Source organism: Choloepus didactylus, assembly GCF_015220235.1.
Source record: "Choloepus didactylus isolate mChoDid1 chromosome 11 unlocalized genomic scaffold, mChoDid1.pri SUPER_11_unloc1, whole genome shotgun sequence".
NCBI lineage: Eukaryota > Metazoa > Chordata > Mammalia > Pilosa > Megalonychidae > Choloepus > Choloepus didactylus.
In genome coordinates this window covers 3,755,629-3,773,903 of record NW_023637577.1, presented here as the reverse complement: position 1 = coordinate 3,773,903, position 18,275 = coordinate 3,755,629, and the positions used below count along the sequence as shown (strand labels likewise).

General features: G+C 33.5%; 1 protein-coding gene across 3 annotated transcripts in view; it reads right to left on the bottom strand.

The window, feature by feature from the left end:
- Positions 1–18,275, bottom strand: part of LOC119524462 (ankyrin repeat domain-containing protein 26-like) — a 224,687-nt gene that overhangs the window by 89,698 nt on the left and 116,714 nt on the right. For all 3 annotated transcript variants that reach the window (XM_037823152.1, XM_037823151.1, XM_037823153.1), the window contains 5 exons: positions 14,382–14,595; positions 12,606–12,789; positions 11,917–12,039; positions 9,325–10,281; positions 7,744–7,896 (listed from right to left, as the gene is read on the bottom strand). In XM_037823152.1, coding sequence (XP_037679080.1) covers positions 7,744–7,896; positions 9,325–10,281; positions 11,917–12,039; positions 12,606–12,789; positions 14,382–14,595 — 1,631 coding nt within the window. The remainder of the gene's footprint in view (positions 1–7,743; positions 7,897–9,324; positions 10,282–11,916; positions 12,040–12,605; positions 12,790–14,381; positions 14,596–18,275) is intronic.

Genomic DNA, 18,275 nt, shown 5'->3' with positions numbered 1-18,275 from the left:
TAAATGTCATTAAGATGTCAATTCTACCCAAACTCATCTACAGATTCAATGCAATCCCAATCAAAATTCCAACAACCTACTTTGCAGACTTGGAAAAGCTACTTATCAAATTTATTTGGAAAGGGAAGATGCCTCGAATTGCTAAAGACACTCTAAAAAAGAAAAACGAAGTGGGAGGACTTACACTCCCTGACTTTGAAGCTTATTATAAAGCCACAGTTGCCAAAACAGCATGGTACTGGCACAAAGATAGACATATAGATCAATGGAATCGAATTGAGAATTCGGAGATAGACCCTCAGATCTATGGCTGACTGATCTTTGATAAGGCCCCCAAAGTCACTGAACTGAGTCATAATGGTCTTTTCAACAAATGGGGCTGGGAGAGTTGGATATCCATATCCAAAAGAATGAAAGAGGACCCCTACCTCACCCCCTACACAAAAATTAACTCAAAATGGACCAAAGATCTCAATATAAAAGAAAGTACCATAAAACTCCTAGAAGATAATGTAGGAAAACATCTTCAAGACCTTGTATTAGGTGGCCACTTCCTAGACTTTACACCCAAAGCACAAGCAACAAAAGAGAAAATAGATAAATGGGAACTCCTCAAGCTTAGAAGTTTCTGCATCTCAAAGGAATTTCTCAGAAAGGTAAAGAGGCAGCCAACTCAATGGGAAAAAATTTTTGGAAACCATGTATCTGACAAAAGACTGATATCTTGCATATATAAAGAAATCCTACAACTCAATGACAATAGTACAGTCGGCCCAATTATAAAATGGGCAAAAGATATGAAAAGACAGTTCTCTGAAGAGGAAATACAAATGGCCAAGAAACACATGAAAAAATGTTCAGCTTCACTAGCTATTAGAGAGATGCAAATTAAGACCACAATGAGATACCATCTAACACCGATTAGAATGGCTGCCATTAAACAAACAGGAAACTACAAATGCTGGAGGGGATGTGGAGAAATTGGAACTCTTATTCACTGTTGGTGGGATTGTATAATGGTTCAGCCACTCTGGAAGTCAGTCTGGCAGTTCCTTAGAAAACTAGATATAGAGTTACCATTCGATCCAGCGATTGCACTTCTCGGTATATACCCGGAAGATCGGAAAGCAGTGACACGAACAGATATCTGCATGCCAATGTTCATAGCAGCATTATTCACAATTGCCAAAAGATGGAAACAACCCAAATGTCCTTCAACAGATGAGTGGATAAATAAAATGTGGTATATACACACGATGGAATACTACGCGGCAGTAAGAAGGAATGATCTCGTGAAACATATGACAACATGGATGAACCTTGAAGACATAATGCTAAGCGAAATAAGCCAGGCACAAAAAGAGAAATATTATATGCTACCACTAATGTGAACTTTGAAAAATGTAAAACAAATGGCTTATAATGTAGAATGTAGGGGAACTAGCAATAGAGAGCAATTAAGGAAGGGGGAACAATAATCCAAGAAGAACAGATAAGCTATTTAACGTTCTGGGGATTCCCAGGAATGACTATGGTCTGTTAATTTCTGATGGATATAGTAGGAGCAAGTTCACAGAAATGTTGCTATATTAGGTAACTTTCTTGGGGTAAACTAGGAACATGTTGGAAGTTAAGCAGTTATCTTAGGTTAGTTGTCTTTTTCTTACTCCCTTGTTATGGTCTCTTTGAAATGTTCTTTTATTGTATGTTTGTTTTCTTTTTAACTTTTTTTTCATACAGTTGATTTAAAAAAGAAGGGAAAGTTAAAAAACAACAACAACAACAACAACAACAAAAAAGATGCAGTGCCCCCTTGAGGAGCCTGTGGAGAATGCAGGGGTATTCGCCTACCCCACCTCCATGGTTGCTAACATGACCACAGACATAGGGGACTGGTGGTTTGATGGGTTGAGCCCTCTACCACAGGTTTTACCCTTGGGAAGACGGTTGCTGCAAAGGAGAGGCTAGGCCTCCCTATGGTTGTGCCTAAGAGCCTCCTCCCGAATGCCTCTTTGTTGCTCAGATGTGGCCCTCTCTCTCTGGCTAAGCCAACTTGAAAGGTGAAATCACTGCCCTCCCCTCTATGTGGGATCAGACACCCAGGGGAGTGAATCTCCCTGGCAACGTGGAATATGACTCCCGGGGAGGAATGTAGACCTGGCATCGTGGGACGGAGAACATCTTCTTGACCAAAAGGGGGATGTGAAAGGAAATGAAATAAGCTTCAGTGGCAGAGAGAATCCAAAAGGAGCCGAGAGGTCACTCTGGTGGGCACTCTCATGCACACTTTAGACAACCCTTTTTAGGTTCTAAAGAATTGGGGTAGCTGGTGGTGGATACCTGAAACTATCAAACTACAACCCAGAACCCATGAATCTCGAAGACAGTTGTATAAAAATGTAGCTTATGAGGGGTGACAATGGGATTGGGAAAGCCATAAGGACCACACTCCACTTTGTCTAGTTTATGGATGGATGAGTAGAAAAATAGGGGAAGGAAACAAACAGACAAAGGTACCCCGTGTTCTTTTTTACTTCAATTGCTCTTTTTCACTCTAATTATTATTCTTGTTATTCTTGTGTGTGTGCTAATGAAGGTGTCAGGGATTGATTTGGGTGATGAATGTACAACTATGTAATGGTACTGTGAACAATCGAAAGTATGATTTGTTTTGTATGACTGCGTGGTATATGAATATATCTCAATAAAATGAAGATTGAAAAAAAAAGACATAATGCTGAGCAAAATAAGCCAGGCACAAAAAGAGAGATATTGTATGTTACCACTAATGTGAATTCTGTGAAAAATGTACAATGTTTTATACTGTAGAATATAGGGGACCTAGAGATACCAATTAGTGGAGGGGGAATGATAATCTAATAAGAACAGATAAACTATGGAGGGTAATCTCAATGTTATGGGAATGCTCAGGAATGATTATGGTTTGTAAACTTTCTTGGATATAGTAAGATCATGTTGGAAGCAATAGAGTTATTTTAGGTTTTTTTTTTCTCTTATTCCTTTGTGTTCTTAGGGGTTGTTAATTTTCTTGGGGTATGGTAGGAACATGTTGGAAGCAATGTAGTTATTTTAGATTATTTGTTTTTCTTACTCCTCTGTTTGGACATGGTTTATTAATTTTCTTGGGGTATGGTAGGAACATATTGGAAGCAAAGTAGTTATTTTAGGTTATTTGTTTTCCTTAATCCATTGCTTTGTTTGAAATGTTGTGGGGTTTTTTTGGTTGTTGTTTGCCTGTTTGTTTTTAATTTTTTGATAAACAAAGTTAAAAAATTGAAAAAAATCAGTAGAAAAATGGGAGTAAAAACTAAATGACAAATAGGGTGGGATGGGGGGATGGTTTGGGTATTCTCTTTTCACTTTTATTTTTTATTCTTATTCTGATTCTTTCTGATGTAAGGAAAATGTTCAGAAATAGATTGTGGTGATGAACGCATAACTATATGATCATACTGTGAACAGTTGATTGTATACCATGGATGACTGTATGGTTTGTGAATATATTTCAATAAAACTGAATTTAAAAAAAAAAAAAAAAAAAAAAAGAACAGCTAGGGAAAAGAATGGAAAACTATGAGCAACATCTCAGGGAACTGAATGATGATATGAAGTGCATGAATGTATGTGTCATGGGTGTCCCAGAAGGAGAAGAGAAGGGAAAAGGGGCAGAAGCAATAATAGAGGAAATAATTAATGAAAATTTCCCATCTCTTATGAAAGACATAAAATTACAGATCCACGAAGTGCAGTATACCCCAAATAGAATAGATCTGAATAGACCTATGCCAAGACACTTAATAATCAGATTATCAAATGTCAAAGACAGAGAGAATCCTGAAAGTAGTAAAAGAAAAGTGATCCATCACATACAAAGGAAGCTTGATAAGACTATGTGTGGATTTCTCAGTGGAAACCATGGAGGCAAGAAGGAAGCAGTAGGATATATTTAAGATACTGAAAGAGAAAAACTGCCAACCAAGAATCCTATATCTGGCAAAACTGTCTTCAAATATGAGGGAGAGTTTAAAATATTCTCTGACAGACAATGAGAGAGTTTGTGAACAAGATACCTGTGCTTCAGGAAATATTATAGGGAGCACTACAGACAGATAGGAAAAGACAGGAGTAAGAGGTTTGGAACACAGTTTTGGGTGATGGTAGCATAGCAATTTAAGTACACTGAACAAAGATGACTGTGACTATGTTTGAAAGAGGAAGGTTAGGGTCATGTGGGACACCAGAAGGAAAGAGGAAAGATAAAGAGTGGGACTGTATAACTGAGTGAAACCTACAGTGCTCAACAATTGTGATAAAATGTACAAGCATGTTTTTACATGAGGGAGAACAAATGAATGGCAAACTTGCAAGGTGTTAAAGATAGGGTGGTATTGGGGAAAAATATGATGAATGCAAACTAGAGACTATAGTTAACAGAAACATTGTAATATGCTACCACTAACTGTAACAAAGGCAATATACCAAAGCTAAATGCCTATAAGAGGGGTACGTAAGGGAGGGGTATGGGACTCTTGGCATTGATGATGTTGTCTGACTCTTTTATTCTTCTTTAGTTTAATTCTATCTTTCCTTCTGTTGCTTTTTAACTGTCATTTTCTCTCTCTCTCTCATTTTCTTTTGTCTCTCTACCTTCTTTGACTCTTCCTCCTGCTTTGTGGAAGAAATGGAGATGTCCTTATATAGAGACTGGTGATGGTGGTGAATACTTAAGTACGTGACTATACAGGGAACCATTGATTGTTTACTTAGGACAGAAAGTATGGTGGGTGAACAAAACTGTCTTAAAAAAATGGGTTGATGAAGAAATCTTAAGGGCACTATATTAAGTGAAATAAGTCAGACATACAAGGACAAATATTGCATGGTCTCACTTGTATGAACTAATTATAATATGTAAACTCATAGACATGAAATATAAGGTACCAGGATACAGAATGAGGCTAAAGAATGGGAAGCAGTTGCTTATTATGAGCAGAATGTTCAACTAGGTTGAAGTTAAGTGTTTGAAAATGGACAGAGGTGATGGTAGCACATTATTGTGAGAAGAACTAACAGTCTGAGTGGTGTGTAAAAGTGGTGGAAAGGGGAAACTTAGAGTCATGTATGTCACCGGAAGGAAAGTTGGAGGCTAAAAGATGGGAATATATAAAACAGTGAATCTTGTGGAGGACAATGTCCATGATTAACTGTACAAATATTAGAAATCTCTTTCATGAACTAGAACCAATGTATGACACTATAACTAGAAGTTAATAATAGAGGGGTATATAGGGAAACTATACCTATTGCAAACTATGTACAATAGTCAGTAGTAGTTTAACATTCTTTCATCAACAGTAACAAATGTACTATACCAAAACTATGAATCAATATTGGAGGGGGGGTGGTTAGGGGTACAGGAGGATTGGAGTTTGTCTTTATTTCTTTTCTGGGGAAATGAAAATGTTCTAAAAATTGAAAAAAATTAATTGTGGTGATGGATGCTCAGCTGTATGATGGTACCGTGAGCAACTGATTGTGCACTTTGGATCTTTGGATAATTGTATGTTATGTGAACAATCTCAATAAAATTAAATAAAAAAATAGATTGGGGTGATGAATGTACAACTATATGATGGTACTGTGAACAGCTGATTGTACACCATGGATGATTATGGTATGTGAATATACCTTAATAAAACTGAATATAATAAAAAAAATCACAGCAAAAAAATGTGAAGGGGTGGAGGGAACTTAATTTAAAACATTTCACCAAATTGTAACTCTTGACTACCAAAGTATTGTGATAATACTCTCACTGACTAATATGAAAAAAAAAACCTTTTTAATTTTCAGTGTAATTTTCTAAAACTATAAACATTCTTCACCCTAATCTCAGTTTCTACTTTAAAATGTTAATATATGATAATTAGGCTACTTTCTGACTTAATAGTAGAAAGTAATCACTGCAACATTTGTTTCTATATTTTAATGTATCTCATAGAAACAATTTAGTTCTATGAATTTAACAAAATATAAAAATTTGTGATAATTTCTGTAATTAAAATTCATATGTATTATACAGTATTCATATACTACTTTCTTGCACAGATTCAAATAGCAGTCTCACAGAGTATTTAGAATATTTAGAATCCTTAATAGAATAGGAAGGACTTTTACATGTTACCTTATATGAAGCCTACATTGAAAATTTGTTTCAGAATTATAAAACAAAACATACCTAAAGTAAAAGGAAAAAAACTGGTGGTCTGGGAATCTGGGGGAGGGTAATGTTGGAGTTCTCTGTATAGGGTTTGTATTATTTTTGAAACTGTCCCATCAGTTTGAAATTATTTCAAAATTAAAACTTAAAGAAAAAAAAGTTCTGCAGAGAGTAGATCACAAGTGCTGAGGAGAAGTAAGGTCAATGAGAGAACAGTCAGAGGAGCTTCATGGAGAAGGGGAGATGGTGAGATAGGTCTGAATCAATGTAGGATTAGGCTAGATGAACAGAAACTGACAAGACAGAAAGGCCAGAGTAAAAGCACAGAGATGGTGAAATCAGCCCAGTTAACTCAGATGATAAAATCCAATGGCAGGCAGATGACAACATGTGTCCACACAAAAACTTGTACATGAATGTTCCTAGCAGCATTACCCATAATGGCCAAAAAGTGGAAATGACCTAAATGCCCATCAGGTAAATGGATAAAGAAAATCAATTCCACTGATGTATCCATACAATGGACTATCATTTGGCAACAAAAAGGAATGAAATATTGAAACATGTTACAACACAAATGAAACTTGAATACATTGTGCTAAGTAAAAGAAGCCAGACACAAAAGACCACATATTACAAGATTTCATTTATATGAAATGTCCAGAATAGGCAAATCCATTGAGACAGAAAATAGATTATAGAGTTTGCCTAGGGCTGGGGGTAGGAGGGGAGGGGAAAAGAAGAGAGAGGGGAGCTGGGGCATGATGGCTAAAAGATGTGGGGTTTCTCTGAGGTGATGAAAATGTTCTAAAATTGATTGTGGTGATGGTTGCATAACTGTAAATAAAAGCTACTGAATTGTTTGGTATGTGAATTATATCTCAATGAAGTTGTTTAAAGAAATCCAATCATGAGATCTTGATAATTTTCTTAATTCTATATTTTGAATATATATATTATACATGATCTGAATATTTCTATGCTTTTACAATATATCCAGAATGAAAGGAAAATAAAGAAAATATCTAACTTTTCAACTGATTTGTAAAACAACCTAAAATGTGCATTTTTGCAGAACAGTTTAATGGCCTTTCTGGGGCAAGTTATGCTGAAATCCATTAAATAAATATATACAGATTGTGTATCTTCTTGAACATTACATTGAACACTATCCACTGATTTAATCTGGCTTGCCTTACCATAGCAAAAGAGATATCCCCAAAAATACTGTTCAGTAGGAAAAAAAGTCTTTCACCTTCTGTGAGGAATGCTATATAATTCTCAACTTTCCTAAGGATAAATATCATACTGTATAATACAAATAGCAGAATGAAAGTCAGAGTTGTAGAAATAAGTGCATTACAAAGATAACAAAATTATAATAAATTAATCATAATGAAAATATAAAAGAAAACTGCCCAATGAAATTAGTATCCCAAAAACACTTTATATTATTTAACCAGCTATAGGTAAACTGTTGACATGTTAAATTTCATACATACCTGACATCTGATTTGACTTAATTTCTTTTTTAAATCCTGTGTCTCATCTTCTAAATTAATGCGATAACGTGATGTAACCTCCAGTGAAGCTTCTGACATAGATTGTTTTTTTAGGGTATCAGCCAGTTCCTGCTGAAGTTGTCTCACAACTACCTGATAAGATATTTCTGTTACTGATTTTAGAAATTACTTTATTATTAACTTATGCTCATAATATATAATTCTAAGAGTTAGTCTTTGAAAAATATCACCATGTACATAATTTACCTTCTTTTCCTCATATGTGTACATTACTGGATATTGCCGAATTTGGTGAAGGACGAGGAAAGTGTTATCCCTCTCCCTAATCAGTATTACATTTATGAGACAACAGATTCAGCCCCACTGTCCACTCTTCTCCCTCCCCCTTCACCTGATGAATGTGCAAAATTGAACAAACCTACTGATCTCAAAAAGAAATAGGTATGTGGCTAGGGCTGGGGATGGTAAATTTTACAACTATTCCCTCTTTTTTTTATTAGAGGTTCAAATGAACTTTAGACTTCATCCCATATTCAATCCTCAGCTCAAATCCTTCCAATAGATTCCTATGTCAGAATAAGAGCAAAGTCTTTACAAGGCCCTCCAGGCCTCACTGGGTAACCTGGCCTCCACCGCCCTCCCTGACCTCAGCTACTGAGATTCTCCCCCACCCACTCCACCCCTGCTACACTGGGAATCCTGACACCCAACATGAGTTTGAAAGGAGGTCTCCAATGCCAACATAATAAATCAAAGGTAGTTACACTTATCTCTGTATTGGGCAAACTTATGTCCAAATGAACATAATTGAGCCTTGAAATGAAAAGTAATTATAAGGAAATTATTTGTACAAATATTCAAAATAAAGTACAAATAGCTGTGGGAATGTTAAATCAAATACAGTATTGCTACAATTCACTACATTTGTCCCAAATTATGATTTAATAAAAAGCAGCTATTTTTAATGAGTTGAGAGGTCATGGAAATACCTAATTTAGGATTGAAAGTTTCCAGATTTAATTCAAATTGACATGAAAAGAAAATTACACCAATTAAAAATGTATAAAAAGCTACTGAAGGAAAATTATTATGAGAAACAACACCTACATTTCAGTTTATCTGGGAAATCAGGAATTGCCTGTCAACAAAGGTAACCCACTTAATTGAATCTGAACTTCAAAATACTCATTTTAGGTATGAACATTCCTTTTATCTGCTTCATCATGATCTTATATGGTCTTAAAAAATGGTGACAAAGACACTGAAATCATTATTTCTGTAGCCAAGGCTTAATAATACTAGTATACATCTATTAACAATTTATAACTTAACCTCTTAAACCTTCATAGGTGGCACAATGTCTTTACTCAAAGTAAAGCACCTCTCAAGTCTAATTTTTATCTGCTGGATACAAAGTATGTTTCTATGCTGACTTAGTAAATACATTTATAGTCTATATATTTTCATATTCAACTAGACTCAACATTTTAGCCATAACCAACTATTACTTTGAGCTTTCATTCAGGAAATTAAAAAATGTTTACATTTCTTGATACTTACTTCTCTTCCTACTTTCTCATTTTCATACTGATGTATTCGTTCTTTTAAATGATTACATTCACTGATTAATTCCTTATTTCTCTCTTCTAGAAGAAGGCTTTGTTTTTCACTTTCAGCTTCAAGTTTTTTCATAATATCCTGAAATTGGTCATGCATTTTAATCACTGTCTTTTCTTTAATGTCAGCTTTGTTGTGAGCATCATCCACTTGTTGTCGAAGTAACATATTTTCACTTTGCAGTTGGGATAACCTTTCCTCTAAGGATTCTTGTTTTCCAATGTATTTACTCACTTTACCTTGTTCACTTTGATACCTGTGTTCAACTTCCTTCATCTGGCACTGTGTTTGGCTTAGATCTCTTTGTACATGTTCTAAAATCAAAATCTTTTCTCTCAAAGCATCTCTTGTGTGATGGAACTTGATTTCTAGGCTATCGAATTTACTTTCAGCTTTAGAAAGCTTTTGAGAAAGAATCTCATTGTTGTCTTTTAGGTCAGACACATAAAAATTCATTTTGTCCTGTAAATGAAACCACTCATCTTTTGCTCTCTGGAAAGTGAGTTCCAGCTCTCTTTTTGATATCTCACTTTGATCATGGTCGTTTATTGCAGCAGCCAGTCTAGAACGGTATGATTCAACTTCTGTTTCCAGTCTTTCCTTGCTTTGTTTTTCACTCTCTAATTTAGAGTTTAGCATTGCATTTTGTGATGTTAGAACATTAATCTGTTCATCATACTGAAATATTGTTTTTGTTAATGTTTCCTCATTCAGTTTTAATGTCTTTTGAAGGTCATCATTTTTTTCTTTTACAATTTTCATGTCCTCGGAATATTTCTTTTCTTTTTCCTGGTTGTGAATTTTCATTGTGTCTATTTCCAATCTTAGCATGGCAATTTCATCCTGCAACATACGATTTTTATGCAAAAGATCTTCTCCTTTCTCATGACTATCAGAAACCTAAGTTTTGTAAAACAAAGGAGACTTTTAGTTAGCACTCAATAAAATGACATATCATGATGTCCTCTGAAATTAAAGATTAACCTATATGTGTATACAATAAAAGGGCTGCAACAAGTAACAATCTAACTGGAGAAAAATAAAGTTGGATCCAAACCTTACACATGATTCAGCATAAATTCCTAAAAGTTCAAAAATTTAATTGAAAAAAATGAATGCATGAAAGTAAAAAAGAAACTAGAAGAGATTTTTTTAAGAATCTCAGAATTGGAAATGTCTTTCTCTGTATTACAGCAAACCCAGAAGGAGTAAAAGAAAGCTTAATAAATTAGACCATATTTTTCAAAAATTGGGTTTATAGCTACCCTACATGAAGAGCTTTTGCTCTGTTTAGATATGGTCAGACTAAAAATATTAAATACAATCCCCTTCAAGCATACATGCAATCATTATAATATAAAATACATTTCACATATTTTATAATTTTAAATATTTCTGCCTGAATTACCATAAAGAATACAACATTCTTTCTGTTCTAAATTAATTCCACATGGGTTTACAGTTTGATATCTAACCTATACAGCTACTCCTCATCAAGAGCTGTAGCTCTGCATACATTTGACAGATTAAATTTCTTAAAGTTCTTTAATAGTTCCTTTTTTTCTGAGAATATTCCAGAGATATTCTATATTTCTAAAATTTTTATAGTCAATTATAAGAATTACATTTATTGATAACTGATAAAACTAGGCACTGTACAAAGCACTTATATATACAACAAATAATTCACTTAATTATCACAATTCTGTAAAATAGAGATTCAAAAATATATGAAAGTTCCAGGATTTCCCCCATGTCTTTTGGGTTCTTCTAATTAGTGTTTTCCCTCTAAACCATCATTATTTTTCCAATATAAACACAAAAATACAAAAGAAACTTCATATTTTAAGACTAATGGTAAGTAAGGTACAATTTATAGAGCTCTTCTTAGAAAATCATAAGATTATTTGCTGCTCAGTAAATTATATTTCATTTTCATAATGTTTGAAACACTAATAAATATGAAATATGAAAATAACCTGAACTATTTTACTAAGAATAAAATATTTATCGATAAATTATCATTACATATATGCTACAGCATTTCATTGTTTTCAAAAAGCCCCTAGTACTGAAACAGGACCTCACTTGGAGGAAATTGTTACTTTTCTCAAGAGTGAGGAGAATGATATTCAAAATATGGCCTCTAGATATACTTTTCCTCACTTTGTCTATGGGTAGAACTGATAAACTAACCTCTCATTAATATATCACTGCAAAAAAGAATAACATTTGTTGCTGGTAGCAACAGTTTTGAGATTATAGAAGGATAATCCATGTCAATGGAAAATATTAAAAGCTCTCTTTGGATAAGTCCATTGTGAATGACACCACTTGACTGCTGTAGACAAATGATCTTGAATTAAGACTGTTACTTTATCCAATGAACCGAAAATGCCAACCCCCCACCAACCCACCAAATATATACATATATGGTTTAAAAATCCCCTAAATTTTCCATGACTCATATAGTTGGTTTTTAAAATATATACACAAATACATACACACATATTTTTAAATGACTAAGGAAAATACCTCAGAATTCCCACTCACTTTCTTTTGAGCCATTTCTTTGTCCTTTTGAATTCCTTCTTGTAATATTCTGGCATTCCGTTCTAGCAAAAGTTGCCTCTGGGTATCATTTCGCTCTTCTACAACCTAGAGACACATTTCACTATTTTTTGGGGGTCTCACACCATTAAAAAACAAAAGCCTAAAAGTTTAATTGAGAGCAGAACCTTAAAAAACATAAAGATCTATTAAAATAGTCTATTAAGACTCAAGGATATTTACCCCACCTGAATTATTCAAACTTTAACTGCATAAGTAACAATTAAATTTGTTATAGAGCAAAAACAGTTCTTAAATACAGACATAGTATTTTGAAGGAAAATTTCTTTATGAAACATTTAGTCTTATAACATCATAGCTATTTAACCTACATTTTAACATAAAAATGCTAAAATTAGCATTTAAGTTAATGATTAAACTCAATTTACCTTCCATTCTATTATTCAGAAAACATATACCAAACACCTATTATATGCCAATAAAATAATAGTTAAATAGTGATTTTTAACTATGAATGTCATAGTTCATATTTAGGATGAGATAACATTTTTGGTTTATTTTAAATCTATATAATACACATTGAATCAAAGGGATAGCATAAATAATATCAATGAAATAAAGTTAGAAATATGAAATTCTTACCACAGATTTACCTGATTCAAATTATTTCTTACAGTCCTCAACTCTATATCTAGTGTTTGAAGAGTGAATTCAAGTTGTTGTTTCATTTCAACTTCTTTACTATACTGCTCTTCTTTTCTTCTTAATTGTTCTCTAATTTTGTCATACAACATATCAGCATTTCTTCTGTTCGCTTGTTCCTGTTTTAAGGTAAATCTGCAATAAAATATGCTTAACTTAAAATTCATTTTGTTAGAAAATTAAAAGTTCACTTTGTGCTCTGGCTCTTTATGTTGGTGTATTATCCAGTTTATGAAATTTCAATGTTCTCAAAATTTTTTCCTTCCAAGTTCTCCTGTCTTTTAATTTCTCAGTTTAATCTTTTCTGAAAGGTATACTTGAAAGTAACAGTAAAAGGACATTCTGCTAACTGGTAAGTTTTGCTACTAGTAACTCTGGTAAATACTAGGGAAAGGAATTTTCAAATTAATCAGTAATGCTTGGGTTGAAAATTGCCTTCATTTTCAAATAGTAATAATTACTCCTCCATTAGAACAAATAATTTAGAGTTGCCTAAAAAGAGAATTCACTGTCTAATGCTTATATATTCAATAGAATAAAATTTTAAGGAGTTCATGAAGATGAAATACTACAGGCACCCCAAAAAAGGATTTATAGTGTAAGATAGCACCTTCAGATGTCTTTTGTATAACATACATACATCTGTAGATTGCTATAATCCAACATGTGGCTAGGTGGCCTAATATCTGCCATTCCATGCTTTTTATATTTCTTCTTTTGTAACACTTCCAATTTATCCTATCTTGTTCATCATCATCTATTTCATAAATCATTTAAAAATCCCTTTTGGAACAAGAAGGAGCCATGTGAACTAATTAAATGATAATCACTTTCTGTTTTACTTCTCATTCCATGCATATGGAAAACTGCACACATTTTTAAAAAATGATTCTGGTTTGAGAAAAATGGCCATTTCATATTTTGACGGCAGAAGTATAAATTAATATAAATCGTCTCATGAACAATTTAGAAATGTGGATTAAAGACCTTTTTAAAAATTTCTTGTGTGTCAACTAAGTAATTCTGTATTGAAGAATTTATTCAAAGTAAATAAAAACATATATTTAATTATTAGGGTAAGTATTCATGTTAAAGGCTTGCTGTATTATTTCCAAGAATTTCGTACTCTGCAGGACTAAGAGTTTCCTTCTCTCCCCTATAAAATCCCAGAAGGTAAATTGGCAATTACCAAAATTTTCTTACATATTTGTAGTAAAAAAATAAATAGTAAATGTAGAATATTGGGAATCTAGCAATACACAGAAGCTAGTGGAGGGGGAATGATAATCTAATATGTTCAGATATGTTAATGAGGGTAAATTCAAAGGCATAGGAATGGATGGGGTGATGATTGTTAATGGGATTATAAATATCAGAGCTGTATTGAAGGCAAATGGGATTGAAAGGGGTGGTTTAAAGGCATGTATACCACAGATCAGCACCACAAATATAGATGTGTTTGCATGATACACTTCTAAGGTATGACACTAGGACAGAGAATTGACAACAAAATGGTATATGGGAAAAATCTACCTATTACATACTAGGGACTGTAATTAATAGGAATACCTTATTAGTAACACACAAATACCAGGGACAAATAATTATGGGCTGAAAAGAGCTATGTGGTGTTTTGGGTCATGAGAATTGTTTAAAATGGAGAAAAATGAGGATTGTACAACATAAAAAAATTGTTCAAATATTTCTTTAAAACCAAGATTTTATACCTCAAACTGCGAAGTTCTAGTTCCCATTCCACTTTTTGATGCTCTAACTGTGATTTCATTTCTTTGGTTTCTGATAGCTCCTTTTGTAGACCACTAACTTTATTTTCTGTTGTTTTAATTTTTTCTGTAAGTAGTTCACAACGATTTTTTTTAAGTTCTATTACTGTTTCATATGAAAGAATTGCATCCTGGATTTTCAATAGGCTAACAGAATCTGTATCAGGGAGAAAACAAAGATAGAAATAAAATGTATGAGTACCTTTTAAGTATAATGAACTGCACATTTGCACATTTACTCATTCATACACTGAACAAATATATATTGAAATATACACATTGAAATATATATATATTGTGGAAGACATTACACAAAGCTCTTGTCTATAGACAAGAGATAAAGTAGACGTGAGCCCTGCTCCTCTTTAGCTTAAAGTCTCGGGTAGGAGAAAGACAAAATAACTACAAATTCAGATAGATATGGTAAGAAAACAGAGTTCTACGATCATATTGCACTTGATCTATACTGTGCCCAGGGAAGACTTCCCTGAAAAGATGAGCAGGAAGTAATTGAGCAAAGGGAGGGAAAGAGCATTCAGGACAGTCTATAGCATATTGCAATCCACTTCTAGTCACAATGGAGTAACAGTACTGATTTAGCATCCCACCTGAAACAACCAAAAACAAAACAGACAAAACACGTTAAACAATTTTCAAGAAAATGGGCTTCAGGCAGTGAAGGACAATGGTCCCTGAAAGAGGAAAGAAATGAAGTAAGGCTTTTGATAGCCCAGCTCACTGCCTTGAGAGAGTTTCCAGGCCATAACACAGGAGGAAGGGACCGAGGTGAGGTCCAGTGGACTCCCTGAGCTGAGGTGATGAAGCTGAGGATCTGGAGAAGCCAAGGCAGACAGAGACAATCAGAGAGAACACCAGAGAGGAGAGAGTGGAGCAGAGAGAGAACCCTGGAGAAGTACTGGATGGAAATGTGGATCCCCACAAAGGAGTGACATGCATTGGAAATGACTACAAGGGTTAATGTATAAGATCATTTTATTATTGAATTCCCTTTAAAAGATAATTCATTGCTGGAACAAAAATAGTGACAATGAATTCTGGAGTTTATACCTTATGTAAAAGTAAAATGCATAACAGCAAAAGAAGAATTGGAACCATACATATGTAATTTTCTTATCCTGTGTATGATGATACATAAAATTACTTGAAGGTAGGCTGGAAAAAGTTAAAGATGTAAACTATAAACCCTACACAACTACTAAAATCACAAAACAAAGAGTTATAGCTAATAAGCCAAAAAAGAGATAAAACTTACTTACTTATAAAAATTACTTAATCTAAAGAAGGCAAAAAAGAAGATGAAAAACAAAAAACAGATGGGACAAATAGAAATCAAACAGCATGAAGACAGACTCAAACTTAACAATATCAAGGCCCATCTAAAGGCTGCCTATAAGAAGCACACTTTGAATGTAAAGAAACAAATTGGTTAAAAGTAAGAGGATGGAAAAATTATGCTAACAATTGACAAAAGATGGTTGAGCTTAAGTGGCTATATTAACATCAGACAAAGTAGATTTCAGAGCAAAAAATATTACCAGCAATAAAACAAGGTCATTTCCTAATAATAAAAGAGCCAATTAATCAAGAAGACATAAAAATCCTAAATATTATGCATCTAATAATAGCTTCAAAATATATTAATAGAAATGCCAGGAAAAATAGACAAATTCACAATTGTAGCCTATTTCAATACCCCTCAATCAATAAGGGATAGAAGAAGTAAAAAGCAGGGAGAAAATCAGTAAGGTTACACAGATTTGAACATTACTGTTTTCAAGTGCCCAGAGAGCATTCACCAAGACAGACCATGTTTCTGGGCCATAAAATAAATCTCAATAAATTAGAAATTATTTAAGTCATACAAAATATGTTCTTTGACCACAAAGCAGTCAAATTAGAAATAATAACAAAAATATCTCTGGAAAATACTCAAATATTTAGAAACTATATAACACTCATTTATTTAACCCCTGGGCCAAAGAGGTAATGAAAAGAAATTAGAAAGTATATTGAAGTGAACGAAAAGGAGAACACAACGTATCAGGAATTTGTGGAATGCTGCTTCAGCAGTACTTAAGAGGAAACTTATAGCAGTGAATATACTAGAAAAGAAGAAAAGAACTCAAATCAATGACCTTCACAGCCACCTTAAGAAATGAGAAAAAGAAAACCAAATTAAACCTAAAGTAAGCCAGAAAAAAGGAAATAATAAGCATCAAACAGAAAAAAATCTATGAAACAGAAAAGAGAAAAACAATAGAGAAAAATCAGTGAAACCAAATGTGTTGCAAAAATCAATAAAAATGATAAATCTCTAGCCAGGCTGGTCAGGAAACAAAGGGAGAAAACACAAATTACCATTATCAGAAATGTTACGTGACATTACTACAGATTCTATAGATATTAAAAGAATAGGGTAATATTATGGACTTTAAAAGAATAAGGTAATGTTATGAACTTCATGTGAATAAATTTGACAACTTAGATGAAATGGACAAATTCCTTTATTTTTTAATGCAATTTTATTGCAGTATATTCACACACCATATAATCCATCCAGAGTATACAATCAATGACTCACAGTATCATCAGTTGTGCATTCATCACCACAATCAATTTTAGAACATTTTCATTACTCTCAAAGAAAAAAAAACAAAAATAAAAATAAAAAAGAACACCCAAAACATCCCATATCCCTATACCCCCTATTATTTATATATTTTTGTCTTTATTTTATTACTCCTCAGCCCATACACTGGATCCAGTGAGTGTCAGTCACAAGCGACAAATTCCTTTAAAGACACAAATTAACAAGCTCAATCAAGAAGGAATAGATAACCTGAATAGCCCGGTATCCATAAAAGAAAATAAAGTCATAGTTTAAAACCTTCTCAAAGAAAACTTCAGGTCAAGATGGCTAAACCGGTAAATTCTACCAAACATTTTATGCAAAAAAACTAATACCACTTCTACACAAATTCTTCCCAAAAAATGAAGAGCTTCATTTTCTAAGGCTAGCATTCTACAAGGCTAACAAAACCAGTCAAAGAAATTATAAGAAAGAAAACTACAGACTAATATACCTCATGAACATAGATGCAAATACTCTAAACAAAATTTTAGAAAATTGAATCCAACAATATATCAAAAGGATAAAACATCATGACCAAATGATGCAATCTACTTCCAGTCAAGATGGAGCATCAGGATTATCTCAGGAATACAGGATTGGTTTAATAGTTGAAAATCGATGTTGTTAACCATATTAACAAAATAAAAAAGAAAAACCTCTCAGTAGATGCAGAAAGGGCATGTGACAAAATTCCACATCTCAGCAAACTAGAAATACAAGGAACCTTCACCAACTTGATAAAAAAGCTTCACAGCTAACATCATAGAAAATGGTTAAAGACTAGATCTTTTCTCATAAGATTGGGAACAAAACAACAATGTCTGTTTTCACTACCTCTATTCAGCATTGTACTGGAGATTCTAGCCAGAGCAACTGGGTAAGATAAAGAAATAAAAGGCATCCAGATTGGAAAGGAAGAAGCAAAACAATCTTTATTCACAGACAACATGATCACATATAGGAATTGGGCCAGCTGCTCGTTTCTGTAAATAAAGTTTTACAGACATGTCCATTCATTTATGTATTGTCTATGGCCCTTCTCATGAGACAATGGTAGAGTTGATTCATTGCAAAAAGAGACTGTATTGACCACAGTCTTAAATATTTACTATCTGGCCTTTTAAGAAAGTTTGATGGCCCCTTGCTACGTAGAAAATCTGATAAGATCTACAAAAAAACTACTA